This window comes from Hemitrygon akajei, chromosome 18 (assembly GCF_048418815.1).
Source record: "Hemitrygon akajei chromosome 18, sHemAka1.3, whole genome shotgun sequence".
Lineage (NCBI taxonomy): Eukaryota > Metazoa > Chordata > Chondrichthyes > Myliobatiformes > Dasyatidae > Hemitrygon > Hemitrygon akajei.
In genome coordinates this window covers 6,307,374-6,324,389 of record NC_133141.1, presented here as the reverse complement: position 1 = coordinate 6,324,389, position 17,016 = coordinate 6,307,374, and the positions used below count along the sequence as shown (strand labels likewise).

General features: G+C 41.2%; 1 protein-coding gene across 2 annotated transcripts in view; it reads left to right on the top strand.

The window, feature by feature from the left end:
• Window positions 1-8,336: 8,336 nt before the first annotated feature.
• LOC140741046 (26S proteasome non-ATPase regulatory subunit 11) overlaps window positions 8,337-17,016 on the top strand; it is a 51,428-nt gene continuing 42,748 nt past the window's right edge. For both annotated transcript variants that reach the window (XM_073070706.1, XM_073070705.1), the window contains exon 1: window positions 8,337-8,493. In XM_073070706.1, coding sequence (XP_072926807.1) covers window positions 8,403-8,493 — 91 coding nt within the window. In that variant the 5' untranslated portion in view covers window positions 8,337-8,402. The remainder of the gene's footprint in view (window positions 8,494-17,016) is intronic.

Genomic DNA, 17,016 nt, shown 5'->3' with positions numbered 1-17,016 from the left:
AGCTGATGAAAAATTAGGGCAATGGACTAAGAAACCAGCAATCTGTAAGTGACTTTGCAGGTGACTTGGGCTAGAATATTTTCCAGGATCGATCGAAGGAGGAGGAGGGAAGGGAAGAAAAGAAAGCAAGGGTGATAACAAACAGCCATAATGATTCGCATGCTACTTTGTTGTTGGTGGTAACTGCAAATGAGGCAGAGTTGTGTGCTACCATTGTTGGTAGAATCAAAACTCAGAAGGAGATGAGAAGGCGTGCAGGAGTGAGATATACCAGCTAGATGAGTGGTGTCACAGCAACAGCTTCGCACTCAACGTCAGTAAGACAAAAGAGCTGATTGTGGACTTCAGGAAGGGCAAGATGAAGGAACACATACTAATCCTCGTAGAGGGATCAGAAGTGGAGGGAGTGAGCAGCTTCAAGTTCCTGGGCGTCAAGATCTCTGAGGATCTAACCTGGTGCCAACATATCAACGTAGTTATAAAGAAGGCAAGACAGCAGCTATATTTCATTAGGGGTTTAAGGCAATTTGGTTTATCAACTAAAACTCTCAAAAACTTCTATAGATGTACCATGGAGAGCATTCTGACAGGCTGCATCAGTGTCTGCTGCTATTGGGGGGGGGGAAGAGGGAGAGAGAGAGAGAGAGCGGGTGGGGCTACTGCACAGAACTGAACGAAACTCCAGAAAGTTGTAAATTTAATCAGCTCCATCTTGGGTACTGTCCTCTGTAGCATCCAAGGAACAGTGCCTCAGAAAGGCAGCATCCGTTATTAAGGACCCCCAGCACCCAGGGCATGCCCTTTTCTCACTGTTACATCAGGTAGGAGATACAGAAGCCTGAAGGCACACACTCAGCGATTCAGGAACAGCTTCTTCCCCTCTTCCATCCGATTCCCAAATGGACACCACCTCACTTTTTAAGAATATACATTATTTCTGTTTTTGAACTATTTTAATCTATTTAATACACACATATTCTTCTTGTAATTTATCATATTTTTCTTTCTATATTAACATATTGTATTGAATTGAACTACGGCTGCTAAGTTAACAAATTTCACAACACATGCTGGTGATAATAAACCTGATTCTAGATGATCTTGTAACTAGATGATCCATAGACACCTATGGAAACAGAGCCTGGATTTACTGGAAAAGCAACTCTCATGGAACACAGCTCAGGAAGCTTCATAAGACCAGCAAATTAATTTGGCTGGAACAAGATTGTTACTTCACACAATAGAAATGTTATTGTCCACATGAGAAGCCCAATCAACCCACAATATAGTCCCCACCAAAAGCTAAGTGGCTAAGAGCAACTCCAGCATCGTATTTAACTTTGCTGATGACACTGCTGTAGTTCGTCAAACAGAAGGTCGTGGAGAGTCGGCATATAGGAGGGAAATTGTAAATCTGGCTGAGTGGTGCCTCTCACAATGTCAGCAGGAGGAAGAAGCTGCAGGTCCGTGAGCCAGCCCTCATTAGGGGACCGGGATGGCAGGGTGCACTAATTTTATGAGTTAAAAAGCTGATGAAAAATTAAGGCAATGAGAGGGTCAGTAGCTTTAAATTCCTCGGCATTAATATACCAGAAGGTCTGTTCTGGGACCAGCACATAAGTGACATCACAAAGAAGGCATAACAGCACCTCTACTTCCTTAGATGATTGCATAGATCTGGCACGTCACCAAAAACTTTTATAGCAACACACACACACAATTCTGTAGCAATACATCAAGCCAGGCAGCCTCTGTGGAGGAGAATAAACAGTTGACATTTCAAGCCAAGACCCTTTATCAGGATTGGAAAGGGAGGGGGCAGAAGACACAAAATGTTGGAGGAATTCAGCAAGTCAGACAGCATCTATGGAGGGGAATAAACAGTGGCCATTTTGATACATTAAGATGATGTTGGAGGATAATCTAAAAACTGGCAGAATTGTTCATTTTAAGTAAGCATAGGAATTTAATCCTGGTGTACAGGGCTGCCATCATCACAGCACTGCTCGGATGTCTGGGTTTTGTACTGCAAGCAAATCAGTTTACTCGAGCACTTCCATCAGCACTGCCTCCGCTCCATCATGGGTATCACCTAGCAGGATTACATCTCCAACAATGAGATTCTGGAGAAGGCTCAACTTCCAAGCATTAAAGCCACTTTGCTACTCCGGCCACTCTGCTGGCCAGGCCACGTGTCTTGCATAGACAACACCAAGTTACCAGAAGCAGTACTCTACAGAGAACTCTCTCAGGACAAGAGAGATCATGGTTCACCACACAAGAGGTACAAAGACCAATTCAAGCAGCAGCTCTCTCAGGCAAATATCAAGGTCAATGAGTGGCAGCAGCTGGCTTCTGAAAGAGACTGCAGGAGAACACAGATCCATGGAGCAGCCAAGAATTTTGAGGAATCCAGTAGAGTGAATGCTGAAGAGAAGACAAGACACAGGAAGGATCCTACTACCCAAGCACTCACATCTCAGCTGTTCCCATGTCCCTACTGATCTAGAGTCTGCAGATCCAGAATTGACCTCTACAGTCATCAACAATCACACCTGAGGACTCTTCTTCCCTCCTGATCTTCACAAGCAAAGAACCAGCCATCATCATCAGGAATTTAATTTAATATTTTGTCTTGGTTCATCAAAAAGACAACATTTAAAAGTAACTCTCAAAATGAAACAGAACAAGTGAATAAAAAGTCAATAATTCTCAAATACCAAAAATGTTCCATACAACTATCCATGGAATCTGAGGTAGACTTCATTCACACATTGTAAATACAGTGGGAAACATATGCCTACTCTACAGAAACCCTCCCAGATATCTCCACTTCAATTCTGAACACTTTTAGATTTCCCAGTTTCTGTAGCCCTCAACCCACTTCTTAAATCTTTAACAGGAAGGGCAGATCCAGTCCACCTGATAAAACTATTCCCAATGATCAGCCACTTAATGAAAGGCATTGTTCATAATGTTTGAAGTAGTACTTTCTCACCAATCACCTATTCATGTTACACGGGGGTGACGGAGGAGAACCCAAGTGCAAGACACTGGCACATCAACTCAGTTGGGGAGGCTGGCGTAGACCTGAACGTAGAGCAGGAAACCAGAGGAATCTTGACAAGAAGACAGGATTCACAGGGACTCTCTAGAAACTAGAGCAGATCTTAGAACTAATAGTTCTAATCAGAATAGGGAACAAAGTATCACACAAGAATTGACCAACAAACTTGCAACCTCTGATAGAGTCATCCTCGTATTTATTTCCCAGTCTCTGATGAAAGCAGGGTGTACAATTATTGGGTAACTAGCAGCAATTGACCGAAATTGGGGCATGATCAGGGAGAAAGAAGTGTTAAAGGGGAACGGCCAACCGGAACCATGACAGTTCACCAGTACCCAATTTATGATTCAGCAGGACCCTCTGTTTCAGACCACATTGCAGCCTTGGTTCAAACATCGACCAAGGAAGTGTATTACAGTGTCAGGGTAAGAGTAGCTGTCCTTAGCAGAAAGATCACAGATCACCTTTATTTGCTGTAAACTACGTATTAGGAATTTGCTGTTGTGTTGGTCAGTGCGTGACATACAACAAAAACAACATTCAACAATTATAAACAATGATATAAGAATAAAGTTCGAGGTTAAAGAACAGATATGGAATAAATTGTGCCTAAGTGCATAAATATCAATATGTATTTAAAATGTGAAAAAAGTATAAAAAGGTGATTTAAAGTGTTGCAGTCAGTGCAGTAACGGGGGTAATAGAGATCTGACCAAGTATGTTCCATAACTGGGAAAAGTAAGGAGCCTGCCTGCTGATTTTAGCATACTAATAACATGACTACTGTACATTTGAATAACATTATTATCATTTATATATCTATATATGCCCTCTTCTCATTACTATCATTGGGGAGAAGGTACAGGAGCCTGAAGACACATCCTCAACAATTCAAAAACAACTTCCTCTCAACCATCAGATTTCTGAATGGTGCATGAACCCCTCGATACTGCTTCATTATTCCTTTTTTTATGATATTCATTTATTTTTGAAACCTATCATAATTTTGTATTTTTGCACTGTACTGCTGTTGCAAAACAACAAATGTCACATCTTAAACACCAAAAAAATCTGCAGATGCTGGAAATCCAGAGCAACACACATAAAATACTGGAGGAACTCAGCAGGTCAGGCAGCATCTATGGAAATGAATAAACAGTCAATGTTTCGGGAAGAGACCCTTCTCCAGGACAGAGAAGGAAGGGGAAGACTTCACAAATTAAAGGTTGGGGGACACATCATCTAAGTCAGTGATAATAAATCTGATTCTGATTCTATGTGTGCCTGGATTTAAGTTAACACGACGCTTTAGAGTGGGAGTCCCAATCTGGGGTCCATGGACCCCTTGCTTAATGGTATTGTTTCATGTCATAAAAAAGGTTGGGGATCTCTGCTCTATAAACCCCATTGATTCCTATGGTTACACTCAGCAAGAAACCTCTGGTCATTCAGCAGTGCAGGTCTAGTGATTTGTCAGCACCCTAGGATTTCCAGGAGCACAGATTGTCTGCCAGTGCAGAGGCTGGGAGCAAGCTCAGCACAGTGAAAGCAGAATTTAATACTTCAAAACATGATGACAGAAACTATGCTGTTTAATCCTAACATCCAGAAGTAAATCTACAGCCCAGCAAGTTTAGGTTCCTCAAATATATTTCTAAGTCCAAAGTAAATTTATTATCAAAGTACATATATGCTACCATATACAACCCTGAGATTCATTTTCTCATGGGCATTCACAGTGAATACAAGAAACACAATAGAATCAAAGAAGGCCACACCCAACAAGATGGATTAACAACCCTCATGCAAAAGACAACAAACTGTGTAAATACAAAAAGAAATAATAATAATAATCAATTAATAAGTAATAAATATTGAGAACATAAGATGAAGAACCCTTGAAAGTGAGTCCATAGGTTATGGGAACAGATCAGTGATGGGGTGAGTGAAGTTTGATTCAAGAGCCTGATGGCTGAGGGGTAATAACTGTTCCTGAGGCTGGTTGCAGGAGTCCTGAGGCTCGTGTGCCTTCTTCCTGATGGCAGCAGTGAGAAGAGAGCATGTCCTGGGTGGTGAGGGTCCCTGATGATGGATGCTACTTTCCTGCAACAACGTTTCATGTAGATGTGCTCAATGGTGGGGAGGGCTTTACCTATGATGGACTGGGCTGTATCCACTACTTTTTGCATGATATTCCGTTCAAGGGCATTGGTGTTTCCATACAAGGCCATGATGCAACCAGTCAATATTAGTCTCCACCACTCGTTTATAGAAGTGTGTCAACATTTTATATGACATTCCGAACTTTTCAAACTTCTAAGAAAGTAGAGGTGCTGCCGTGCTTTCTTTGTAATGGCACTTATATGTTGGACCCAAGACTGGTCCTCTGAAATGATATCAGCAATTATCCAAGTACTATTTCAATATGATGAAGTTTTCTGCCTTGATCATTTTCAGGTTGCGAGTTTCAGATCACCAGCACCCTCTGGGGGGGAAACAATTTTTCAAGGCACATATTGAAACACCATTTAGACGATGGGATGGAGAATTGTAACACATTCACTAATACTCTCCCTCTTTCAGGGAAGAGAAATATAACTGCCTCCAGCAACAAAAAAAAGCAGCGCTATTGATATATAGTGGTTTGGAGGTGTGAGAACTTGTCATTCATGAGACGGTCCCACAAAGTCCAGGGCTGTGGTAGTGCAGAGGTTATTCTAGATGACATTTTGCTTATACATATTCCTTCTTTTCACATCTCTCCCCCTCCCCATCCTAAAGGCTCCTCTTTACTTGCCTAGTCTATCCATGGTAGCTATACCCTTGTGCAACACACACAAAACGCTGGAGGAACTCAGCAGGTCAGGCAGCATCAATGGAGGGAAACAAATAACTAGTCAACATTTCAGGCTGAGACTCTTCATCAGGATTTCAAAGGATGGGGGGAAGCCAGAGTAGGGAGGTGGTGGGAAGGGGAGGATGAAATAGGTGAAGCCAGGTGGGTGAGGGAAGTGGGACAAAGTAAGACGCTAGGAGGTGATAAGTGGAAAAGGTAAAGGGATGGAGTGGAGGTGCTCAACAAAGCTATACCCTTCTGTTTTTCTTGTTCCAGAAACTCCAAATCATCTAAATGCCTAATTTTTGGTTGCAGAGTTTAAAGAAAGAGCAAAGGAACATTGATCCATTAGACACTTTCATTCACCAGTTTAGATATTGACACTCTGGGGACAAAAGGCACTCTAGAAGAGAATCTTCATGTATTGAGTCACTAGAAATGTGTGGGGTAAAGACCTCATAAAATGTCTGCCATAATGGAGTCTAATTGGGTGGTCTACTAATGGAGTGGGTGGCAGGATGGGGATACATCTCTACCAAAGGAGGTAGGTGTAAGGTGCTCCTTCCCTCCATTAGCCTGCAGGTCACCGTTGGGCAAGGTGTAGCACCTGCTTAGCCCCCCATTCAGGGTCACATGAAGCTATGGGACCACTTCTATAGAAAAATTTGCCAAGAGCAATCATGGTCATGGAAAGACCATGATCGCTGATGTCATATGACATGGCACATATTGACAGTGATGATAACAAATGAAGGCATGAAAGCCTGGACAAAATGTCAATGAGCTTCTCTATTGTGGCTTGAATTGTATTCTTCAAGGAAAGCTTTCTATTCCAGATTTTTGCCCTGTAAGTTCTGCCAACTTGCAAAGATTCACAGCCGAGTCTTTCACTGCAGTACCTAAAATGTATTGCCACAGAAATTAAGTGTGCTTTCCAGGACAGTTACTGGCTGAAGAACATCACAAGGACTGGACGATGGTAGTGCCACTGTTTGTCAGAGGGAAATGATTAGAACATTTTTGTTGGAGATCATCCTTTGGCACTTGTGTGGTGCAAATGTACGTTTGTAATTTATCATCCCAACTCCAAATTTTGTTAAGGTTTGCTCTGTCTGAAACGAGCAGTCAGCTCAAAACGTCGACTGTACTCTTTTCCATAGATGCTGCTTAACCTGCTGAGCTCCTCCAGCATTTTGTGTGTGTTGCTTGGATTTCCAGCATCTGCAGGTTTTTCTCTTTTGTGGTGGAATGAGCAGTGTTCACTCAGTGCTGCCCTCCAGTGTTCACTCCACGGAGGAACAAGCTGGAACAGGATAATTTACCATCAATTTGGTCATGTCACACAGGGACCTGAGCAATATTTTGTTTTTCTCTTTGTGACTGGATATTTTTTCCAGAAATTATCACATTATGTGTTATTTGTGCTTAGTGTGCTGTTGGTAATATGTTTGTACCTTAGGCCCTGAGGGACGATTAATTATTAAACTTGAACTTGAACTGTCTTTGACTTCCTCCTCCTCCTCCCTCTCCTATCTTTTGTCTCCAACTACTGCAATAACAGTTGACACCCATAACAGGTCATTAGTGAAGGATGCAGGAACCTTTAGGGTTATTATTACAGAGACCAACAAATTATATTACATAGTGATATTTTACAGCCTTGCATATCCTAATTTGGTCATAACTTTAATCATGAAATGTGATCACATTAAATTGGAGGTGCCAAGTGGTTAAAGATGTCTCCGGGGTTGTTGTATCACACGTCGATGACCGTTTCAGTCAAGGGTGCACAGCCTGATGTGCTATTCAAGAGATACTGCATTTTGTTTGCAATATCTTTAAATCAAAAGCATTCAAAGTAAATATAAACAATCACTTTAATGAATTTTCTTACAGTACTGATCAGAGCTGAATCTGGAAATTTTTCCGTACTCTCAATGGATTCTATTAGATATCTGCGGTTTCGCTGGTTCCAAAATACCAATGACTAGAGAAAATATTTTATATTTTCTTTTCGTTCTTCTTCAAACCTTCAAAAAGTAAAAGAAGTCTACTATTCCTTTAAAATACAATAGAACGAGGCTCTGTATAAGGTAGAAGACCTTTTACTCTTTTATTCTGTGTCCTTAACGGACACAGAAATAATAAGCAATAATAAATAATAATAAGAAGAAATAATAATATCACGTTTCTCCATCTGGATGCCCCGCTCCGAATTGAATGTAAGAAAACTACAGAACCCATACTTCAACAAACAAAACTGCGCAAGCTCGGAAAGAATGATGTCACGCACCCTGCCTCCTGTACAACCACATTTAGTTGTACGTAGGCCCGCCCATTGCGGTTGTTCATTGGACTTAATAATAAAATGACATCACTAGTGAGAACTATGATAGGCTGTAGGATTGTCATTCATATGATGTTACGAAGAGTAGGATGAGCATGTTAGGTTGCGCGGTGAAGGGGCGGGAGTTGATGTGATTGTAGGCGAGGAAAAAGATGGCGGCGGCGGCATTAGTGGAGTTCCAACGCGCTCAGTCCTTAGTCAGCACCGATCGGAACGCTTCTATAGACATCCTGCATAGTATCGGTAAGTGATAACGGCGGCGGCCATAGTCAGCGGAGGGATGCGGGGCAGATACGTCGTGAGGTGAGGCGGGAGGTGGCGGCCCCCGCGGCTAACGCTGCTGACTCACTGTGAGTTCAGGCTGGGCCTAGTCGGCATTTACCGTCCTTCTGTCACTGCCTGAATACGGGGCTGACAGGTACACCGACCCGTACACAGCTCAGACACAGCAGCCGGGCTTCTTATAAAGTGCGGAGCGCCATAGGTGGAAGTGAGTATAGGAGCAGCAACAGCAGCCGAATGAATGGAAAGTCTGTTTGGGAGAGGTTTGAAATCATGTTTTCCCACATGATTCTTTTGCTATTACTGTAATTAAAAATACCTAAACATAGGTTGATTGGCAGCTGGGAGAGAAGGTCATCTATAGTCGGAAATCATACCCAGATTCTCTTTAGACAAAGAGGAGGAAATCAATTAATCAAGGTACAGTGATTAAAAGCGGGAGAAGTGGTTGAAGAATATGGGAGACCAGTTGCCGAGACACTGCATTGATAATGTACTGAGTCATAGTAAGGATGGACGGATGTGTCATCTCTAATCAGTCTGCGACGACTGAGAAAGTAACATTGGAAGGGATATGAAAAGATATTGTGAGGGTTAAAGTGTAACTCTTCAGTAATTGAATACTCTTAACTGATGTAAGCTAATATCCATGCAGTAGAATTTCCTGATCTGTAATAAGTTAACATCTGAAAAGTGATAATTATGACTGAAGTGGAACCTTTATTACAAAATTCTAGGTTGTTATAATTATCTGGATTATTGCAAATGAAATAACGTAAAGCAAATGCAGTTTGTGTTTTTGGAGATGGGATCAACTATGTTGCAACAAAGTAACTGATACAATGTAAAAGATCTCGCTAGAGATTAAGTACGTCAGTCATGAGAAGAGACTGTACAGGCTGGGCTTGTTTCCTCAGAGCAGAGGAGGCCAAGGAGGGGAATAGGAGGAGTGAAAGAAAGCACATTGTGGGGATGCAAAAGGAATTCTTTACAACCTGTATTTGGTTTTCCGATCGATCAGAAACGTATCTTCCGAGTGAAGCACCTATACTGTAAATGCAGGAGAGGCCCATTGTCTGAGGAAACATTTGAAACAATGTGCAAAGTGAATGATTCAAGTTTGTCATTTCAGAATATGTCCTGTCTGAGAGTTTTGGATAGTTGATTTGTTGAAGGAGAATCTTATTTAAATTAGTTATTTTCGTGTGATACAAAAATTAGAATGGGGTTAGAATTTACTGACTACAACTGTCCTATGGCTCAATTAACTTAAACATTTGAATTTAAGTCTTTACCCAGTGCATATGGAAATTAACAACTGAGTTTTCTGCAGTATGCTAACTTCTCTTGATCACAGTAAAATGTTATAGTTTTGATGTTTTGAAACTTCATTATTTTAAATTTAATTATCTTTGAGAGATGCCCATACAAAATCTTGTGGTATAAATAGTGTAATGAACTGCATTTTGTAAGTGAGGGATTCATAAATTATTGAAGTACTTCATCATTTATCCCATAATGAGGGCCTCCATTGATCAGGATTGACCATGGATGCATCCTAGATATCTACACAAGCCAGGGCAGTACGATATGGAGAGCACGCTGTTGTTTGTGTAGCCAACTCTCCCCCAAACCCCCGCCCCACAGTTGATGAATCCAAACGAACGGCAGAGACTGATACATTTGGCACCAATGATGTCGCAGGAGTTGCCAGTCAATGTTGAACTTAACGTAGGACTGCCTTAGGGCCTCCTGCTCTGATTTTTTTCCCTTGGGGTTTACTCCTTATGGTTTCATGCAGCCGCAAGGCAGTGGAGGTTTGACATCAGAGTTTTCCTTCTCATAGATGAGCTGCCAACCACAGCTGCTGAGCCCCATCTGCCTGAAGTGACTGGTTTTAAGGCACCAGTAACCTGCCTTAGCCACTTCTCCTGTCAGTAGAAAGAAATGGATTCTGCTGGATTTAGTAGCTAATCCACACATGTATGGTTGTCAGAGGCTATTTATGATGTGTGCTACACCAGCTTGGGTATTCAATGAGTGTGCAAAAGACAACAGACTGTACAAATTCAAAAAGAGAGAGAGAGAAAAAAAGCAATAAATATCAAGAGCATGATATAAAGAGTCCTTGAAAGTGAGTCCATAGGTTTTGGGAACAGTTCAGTGATGGGGCAAGAGAAGTTATCCCTTTTGGTTCAAGAGTCTGATGGTAGAGGGGTAATAATTGTTCCTGAACCTGCCGGTGTGAGTCCTGAGGCTCCTGTACCTTCTTCCCAATGGTGGGGGTGTCTTATGATGGATGCTGCTTTCCTACAACACTCCGTGTGGATGTGCTTTACCTGTGATGGACTGAGATGTATCTGCTATTTTTTGTAGTATATTCCATTCAAAGGTATTGGTGTTTCCATACCAGGGTGTGATGCAGCCAGTAAATGTACTCTCCACCACACATCTAAATAAGTTTGTCAAAGTTTTAGATGTCGTGCTGAATCTTCATAAACTTCTAAGGAAGTAGAGGCACTGCCATGCTTCCTTCATAATTGCACTTGTGTGCTGGGACCAGGATCCAAAATCAATTAGGTGAATAAATCTCTAATACAAGTTAAACATTTCAGTTTCTCATGTTTGGATATTTAACAACCAATTTGTTCTACTTTTTTATATCACAGGTTTCAAAGGTACATTTAATGTCAAAGAAATGTATACAATATACATCCTGAAATGCTTTTTCTTCACAACCATTTACAAAAACAGGAGTGCCCCCAAAGAATGACTGACATTAAATGTTAGAACCCTAAAGTCCCCCCAACTCCCCTCTCTCCTGTGCATAAGTGGCAGCAAGCAATGATCCCCCTCCCCCACCAGCAAAAAAAAAGCAATGGCACCCACCACCGAGCACTCAAGCGTGAGCAAAGACACAGACTTGCAGTCCCCCAAAGACTACTCGTTCACCCGGTATTCGACACACCACAGGCTCTCTCACTCCCTCATAAAGGAAAAAGAGGTGTCTCCATTTCACAGCGCGAGGGGAGACATAACAAACAACTCACTGATTTATGATGGTAAAAGTCTGTTGTGTCGCTTTTTCCGAGCTCTGTGCCCAAAGATCTCAGGTTTCTGGGCACACAGCCATAGATCTTCCGACTCCCATGACACATTGATCTCTTGCCAGGACACCGGCCTTCAATCTGCCTGTCTCCAGAGCCACGAGATCCTGAACCTCCGAAGGCGAGCTACGCTCTTAGGCCGCGTCTTTGGCATGTCAAATAATGGCCAGTCATGAAATCCCAAGAGCGGGCTCCATTCCCACAAAGAACCGAAGTCAGCATGTAACTCCAGGTCAGGGTCTTCAAAAGAACCCTGAAAGGGAGAAATAGAGATATTAAAGATGGAAATAGAGTTGTTTCTGAAGATGCAAGCAAAGGAGTCACTGTTTAGTGCCATCATGACTAAGCTCCACCCTCCAGATAAAGTGTAGCTTTATGGTTTTCTTGTTAAAACTTGTTTTTTTTTATTGCTCTACTGTGATAGCACATATAGGATTTTTAAAAATCAATAATGCAAGGTACTCTCAAAGTTTGGGTTAAAGCAAATAAAGCATGTCACTGGTGCCTGAACAAACATGGCTATTCTTGTCATCAATGAAACTGACAGTTCTCCAGGATGTAGTTTGAAATGATGAGCTGATTGTACAGAGTTTGGAAAGCAACATCTTTTTGTATGTGATACTGGTTGAATATGTTCTGTCAGAATCATCTTCCTAAAATAGCAAAACTGACTTGCAAGAACTTGTAGATTAAAATTGTTTTGTAATGGTGACTTCTTGGTTCATTTATTCATATTAATTACCAGAAATACAAAGTCATAGGTTCTAATTAGTGGATTATAATGACAAGGGAAATGTGCTTACAGTCAAGGTTCTGAATGACTTAAATGTTGATAACAAGGAGTTACTATGAAATTAGCTGCACTTGTGAATCAATCACCTGGTTCAGAAGAGATGCATTGCAAGTCAAAATTAACAAAATTGCCTTGGCCATAATGTAGCTATGAGGCGGTACCTAAGGGCAGGAAAATTGTAGATCTTTTATTAAGTTTAATATTGGTGATGGGAAGAGTTCTTGGAACAATAATCATGTACAAAATTAAGCTACTTGGACAATTGTGGAAAAGGCTTTGTTAAAAGCAAATTAAGAGTTTTCTTTGAAGCAGCTGGGAAACTGAGGGAAATGCAGCCATATGGACTAATGTAATATCAATACAAACTAGAAGGCACTATTTTGGAGAAGGTGCAAGAACAGGAATCTAAGAGCATATATGTACACAATTTCCTGCACATGAACTGCCAAGGGATATTTGATAAAGTGCCATGTTATAGGGTTATCTTCAAGATTTAAGACTACACACTCAGTGGCCACTTTGTTAAGGATAGGAGGTTCTTCGGAGTGGGTGGGAAGTGTACACTGTAGTTGCTTTGGGATTGGAATGAGGGCCACTGTTAGGCATTAATGATTATGGTAGTGATTTTTCAAATTTGCACATGACTCAAGCTGGAGTTGTAGTGAACCACGAAGAGGATGGTAATAGACTTCAGGGAGATGTGGGCAGACTGGTGCATTAGGTAGATAGGTGGCAGCTAAAATTTAATGCTGAGAAAAGTGAAGTGTTATACTTTGGAGGAATGTAAGGAGAAAATATAAATCAGATGGTGCAATTCTAAACGAGCTAGAGGAAAAGAAGTCTTTGTGCATATGTATACAAGTACTTGAAAATGGCAGAACAGATTGAGAAAGTGGCTTAAAAAAGCCTATGGGGCACTGCCTTTATTTAAAGAAGCATGGATTTTAAGAATGAAAGTTATAAGAATGTTTGTGAGTCTATCTAACTGATTGGGAATCCTAATGAGTGAGTTTATATGTTGTGGAATCAGTTCACTGTTGGCAAGAGTGAAGTTATCCACTCTGGTTCAGGGGCCTGATGGTTGAGAGGTAAAAACTGTTCCTGAACCTGGTGGTGTGGGACCCAAGGCTCCTGCTCCACCTTCCCAATGACAGCAGCACAACACAGCACATGTAACTCTCGCGTATAGCACATAAAGTAATATTACCAAAAATAAATGAACAAATGTTGTGGTATTTCAAAGTCAAAGTACATTTATTATCAAAGTATGTATACTATATACAACCTTGTGATTCATCTCCTTAAAGGCAGCCGCAAACAAAGATACCCAATAGAACCCATTTAAAAAAAAGACCATCAAACACCCAATGTGCAAAAAATAAGTGCAAACAATAAAAAATAAGCAAATAACGTTCGGAACTGAAGTTCATGAAAGTGAAAGCAAAGCCAGTCGTCACTACAGCTGGTCCAGGAGCCTGTTAGTTGCAGGCCACCGCTTCGGTCAGCGCAGAGATAAGTAAAGTTCAGAAAGCAGTGAGCTGAACACTGCCCAGATCTCACCTATAGCCCCAACATCCCAATCTTTTCTATCTGGCCCACCTCTTAAATCGGCCAAACCTTGACTTGTTCCTCACTATCTGACCCAGGCCTTGTCACTTGGATATTCTCTTGGACACAAATTAAAAAGTACAGTATAATGCTACTGATGCTTCATGTGTGATGAGATCTGGGTGGTGGCAGGGTGAAGAGCCAATGAAATGGCATGTGCTGTTTACCTGTTGTGATGGTAGGCAAATTGGAGCAGATTCAAGTTGCTCCTCAGGCAGGAGTATATATGCTTCCACCAACCGTGGAGCACTTCGTCACAGTGGATATAAGGGCTTCTGGACAATAGTCATTGAGGCAGGTTATCATGTTCTTCACGGGTACAATTGAGGTCTGCTTAATGCAGGTGTGAATATCACTGCCGAATTGAGAATTTAAAGATTTCAGTAAATGATCCAGCCTGTTTACTAGAAGAGGTCTTCAGTGCACTGTCTGGGCCGAATGCTTTCCGTGAGTTCCCGCTCCTGAAGCATGTTCTTAAGTTGACCTCAGAGACTGAAATCACAGGGTCATCGGGGGACTGTGGGAGTTCATGAAGTTGTCTGCATGTTCTGTTGGTCGAAATAAGCTTAAAAGGCATTGAGCTAATCTGGGAGTGAAAATTTGTTGTCATAAATGTCTCTTGGTTTTATTTTGTAGGAGGTGATGACATTTAAGCCTTTCTACAGCTACCAAGCATTCTTCAGTGATTCAAGTTCATTCCAGAATTGCCACTGATTTAGCCCCGCAAGTTATGGATCTCTTGGTTCATCCAGGGCTTCTAGTTGGTTCAGACTCTGAATGATTTTGTCCATGAGTGTCTTTATAAAGTCCATGACAACCATAGTGTATTCGTTGAGATCCTCTTGAGTTCTTGAATGTGGCCCAGTCCCCCTACTCAAAGCAATCTCGTAGCCGCTTCTCTGTCTCTTGCACCTACTTCTTTGTTGCTCTTATTGTTGGTGCCTTTACTCTCTACCTGTATGTAGGTAAGAGAACAGCCAGATGATCAAATTTCCCAAAATACAATTTGGGGTGGAACAGTAATCATTCCTGAATATTGTGTAACAGTGGTCGAATCCCCAGGTGCTGCAGGTGATATGTTGATGAGAATTGGGCAGAGATTTCTTCAGACAAGCCTGTTTGAGGTTCTAGCAGCTGTTTCTTGTTCGCTAATTGCAGTATCTAATACATACTTTGGCGGGATGTAAACTGCAGTTAGAATCATGGAAAACTCTCAGTAAGTAGAAGGGATGGCATTTAATCATTAGAGTTTCTAGATCAGGAGAACAGAAGTGTGACAAGACCACTACATCCAGGCACCACAGAGTTTATCATAAAACACCTCTTGCCATCCCTGAAATTTCTGCAGTTTGATCCATCTGGTGGATCGAGAACCCCTTGAGCTGCAGCACCATGTTGAGCATGTCTTGGGTGAGCCATATCTCAATGAAACAGAAAACGCAGCAATTCCTCATTTTCCTCCCATACAGCATTCTTGCCCTTGGGTCCTCCATCATGTTCTCCAGTGAATGTACATTTGATAACAAAATGCTGGGTAGAGAAGTTTTGCAACCCGAAGCCTCAGTCCAGCAGGAAGTCCTCCCTCTTTTCTGGAGGTGATGGCAGTGGCTGAGCTTTGTTTAAAGGTACTGTACCTGCATTCCTGAGAGTCAATTTCGCCATGTCCTTCAGGAGATTGTAAAATTACTAGTTCGTTCAGATGGTTGAAAAATACATTTTTTAAAGGGAAATTATAGGCTGCAGTTTGTAGCAATAGTAGTTCGGAAGAAGTATACCTAAAGCTTTGTGAGCTTTCCGCAAAACGTCACTGTCTATTGCCTTGTCTCTATTTTAAGGGTGACGCCCTTATTTTAGAGAAACAAGCAATTTCTAAAAACACTAATTTAAAGTGCTGGGTATTAACAAAAACAAAATTTGCTAGTCTGATGCTGCCAAAATCTTAGATTATTGGAATTTTACTTGTTGCAAAGAGCTACATAGAAACATAGAAAACTTACAGCACAATACAGGCCCTTTGGCCCACAAAGCTGTGCCGAGCATGTACGTACTTTAGAAATTACCTATGGTTACCTATAGCCCTCTATTTTTCTAAGCTCTATGTACATGTTGAACCATTTGGATTACTGAATAGTTGAACAACAAGTTATTTGAATTTTATTGTATTTAATGTGTGCAAATTCCCTTTCAAATCTGTGCATAAGGAATGCGTATAGATTTGTTAACAAGCAGAAAAAGACTCATGCATACTTGATGTTCCTTATTAGCATGCCAGTCTTTTATCCTCACTCAGCTGTAGCCTGAGGCACTCACCTCAGCACTGAACTGGCTCCATGACTGTGGACTCACAGTCTTGTTGTGTGTGTTTTTTTTTGTTTGTGTGATTTGTTCTTTTTTTCGCACATTGGGTGTTTGATGGTCAGTTTCACAATTGTGTGTGTGTTTTGTGGCTGCCTGCAAGAAGACAAATCTCAAGGTTGTGTACATGCTTTGATAATAAATGTAGTATGTTAACTCCACCATCATGAGCCCTTAATTTCTTCAGTAACTTTATTAAATGCCTTTTGAAAATCTAAGTAGTATATCCACGAGTTTTTATTGTCTCGAGTAGATGATACTTCAGAGGATGCTAATAAATTAAGTCAGACATGATTTCCCTTTCATAAACCATGTTCATTTCACCCGATTTCCTTGAATTTTTGAGTGCCACGCTCTAACATCTTTTTCCTCCAGTGACAGGTGTTAAGCTAACTAGCTTGTAGTTTCCTACTTTTGTCTCCCTCCATTTTGGAATAAAGAAGATACATTTATTATTTTCTAATCAAATGGAACCAATTCCCATTCTAAGTTTTTTGGGGAAATTAAAGCAATCTTATTAAATTAAAGCAAACAATCCTGCAGGTTATTTCTTTTATGACCCTAAAATTCTGCTGCTAAATCCCAACTTGCAACTCATCCCTTTGGTTCATCCTTTCTGTG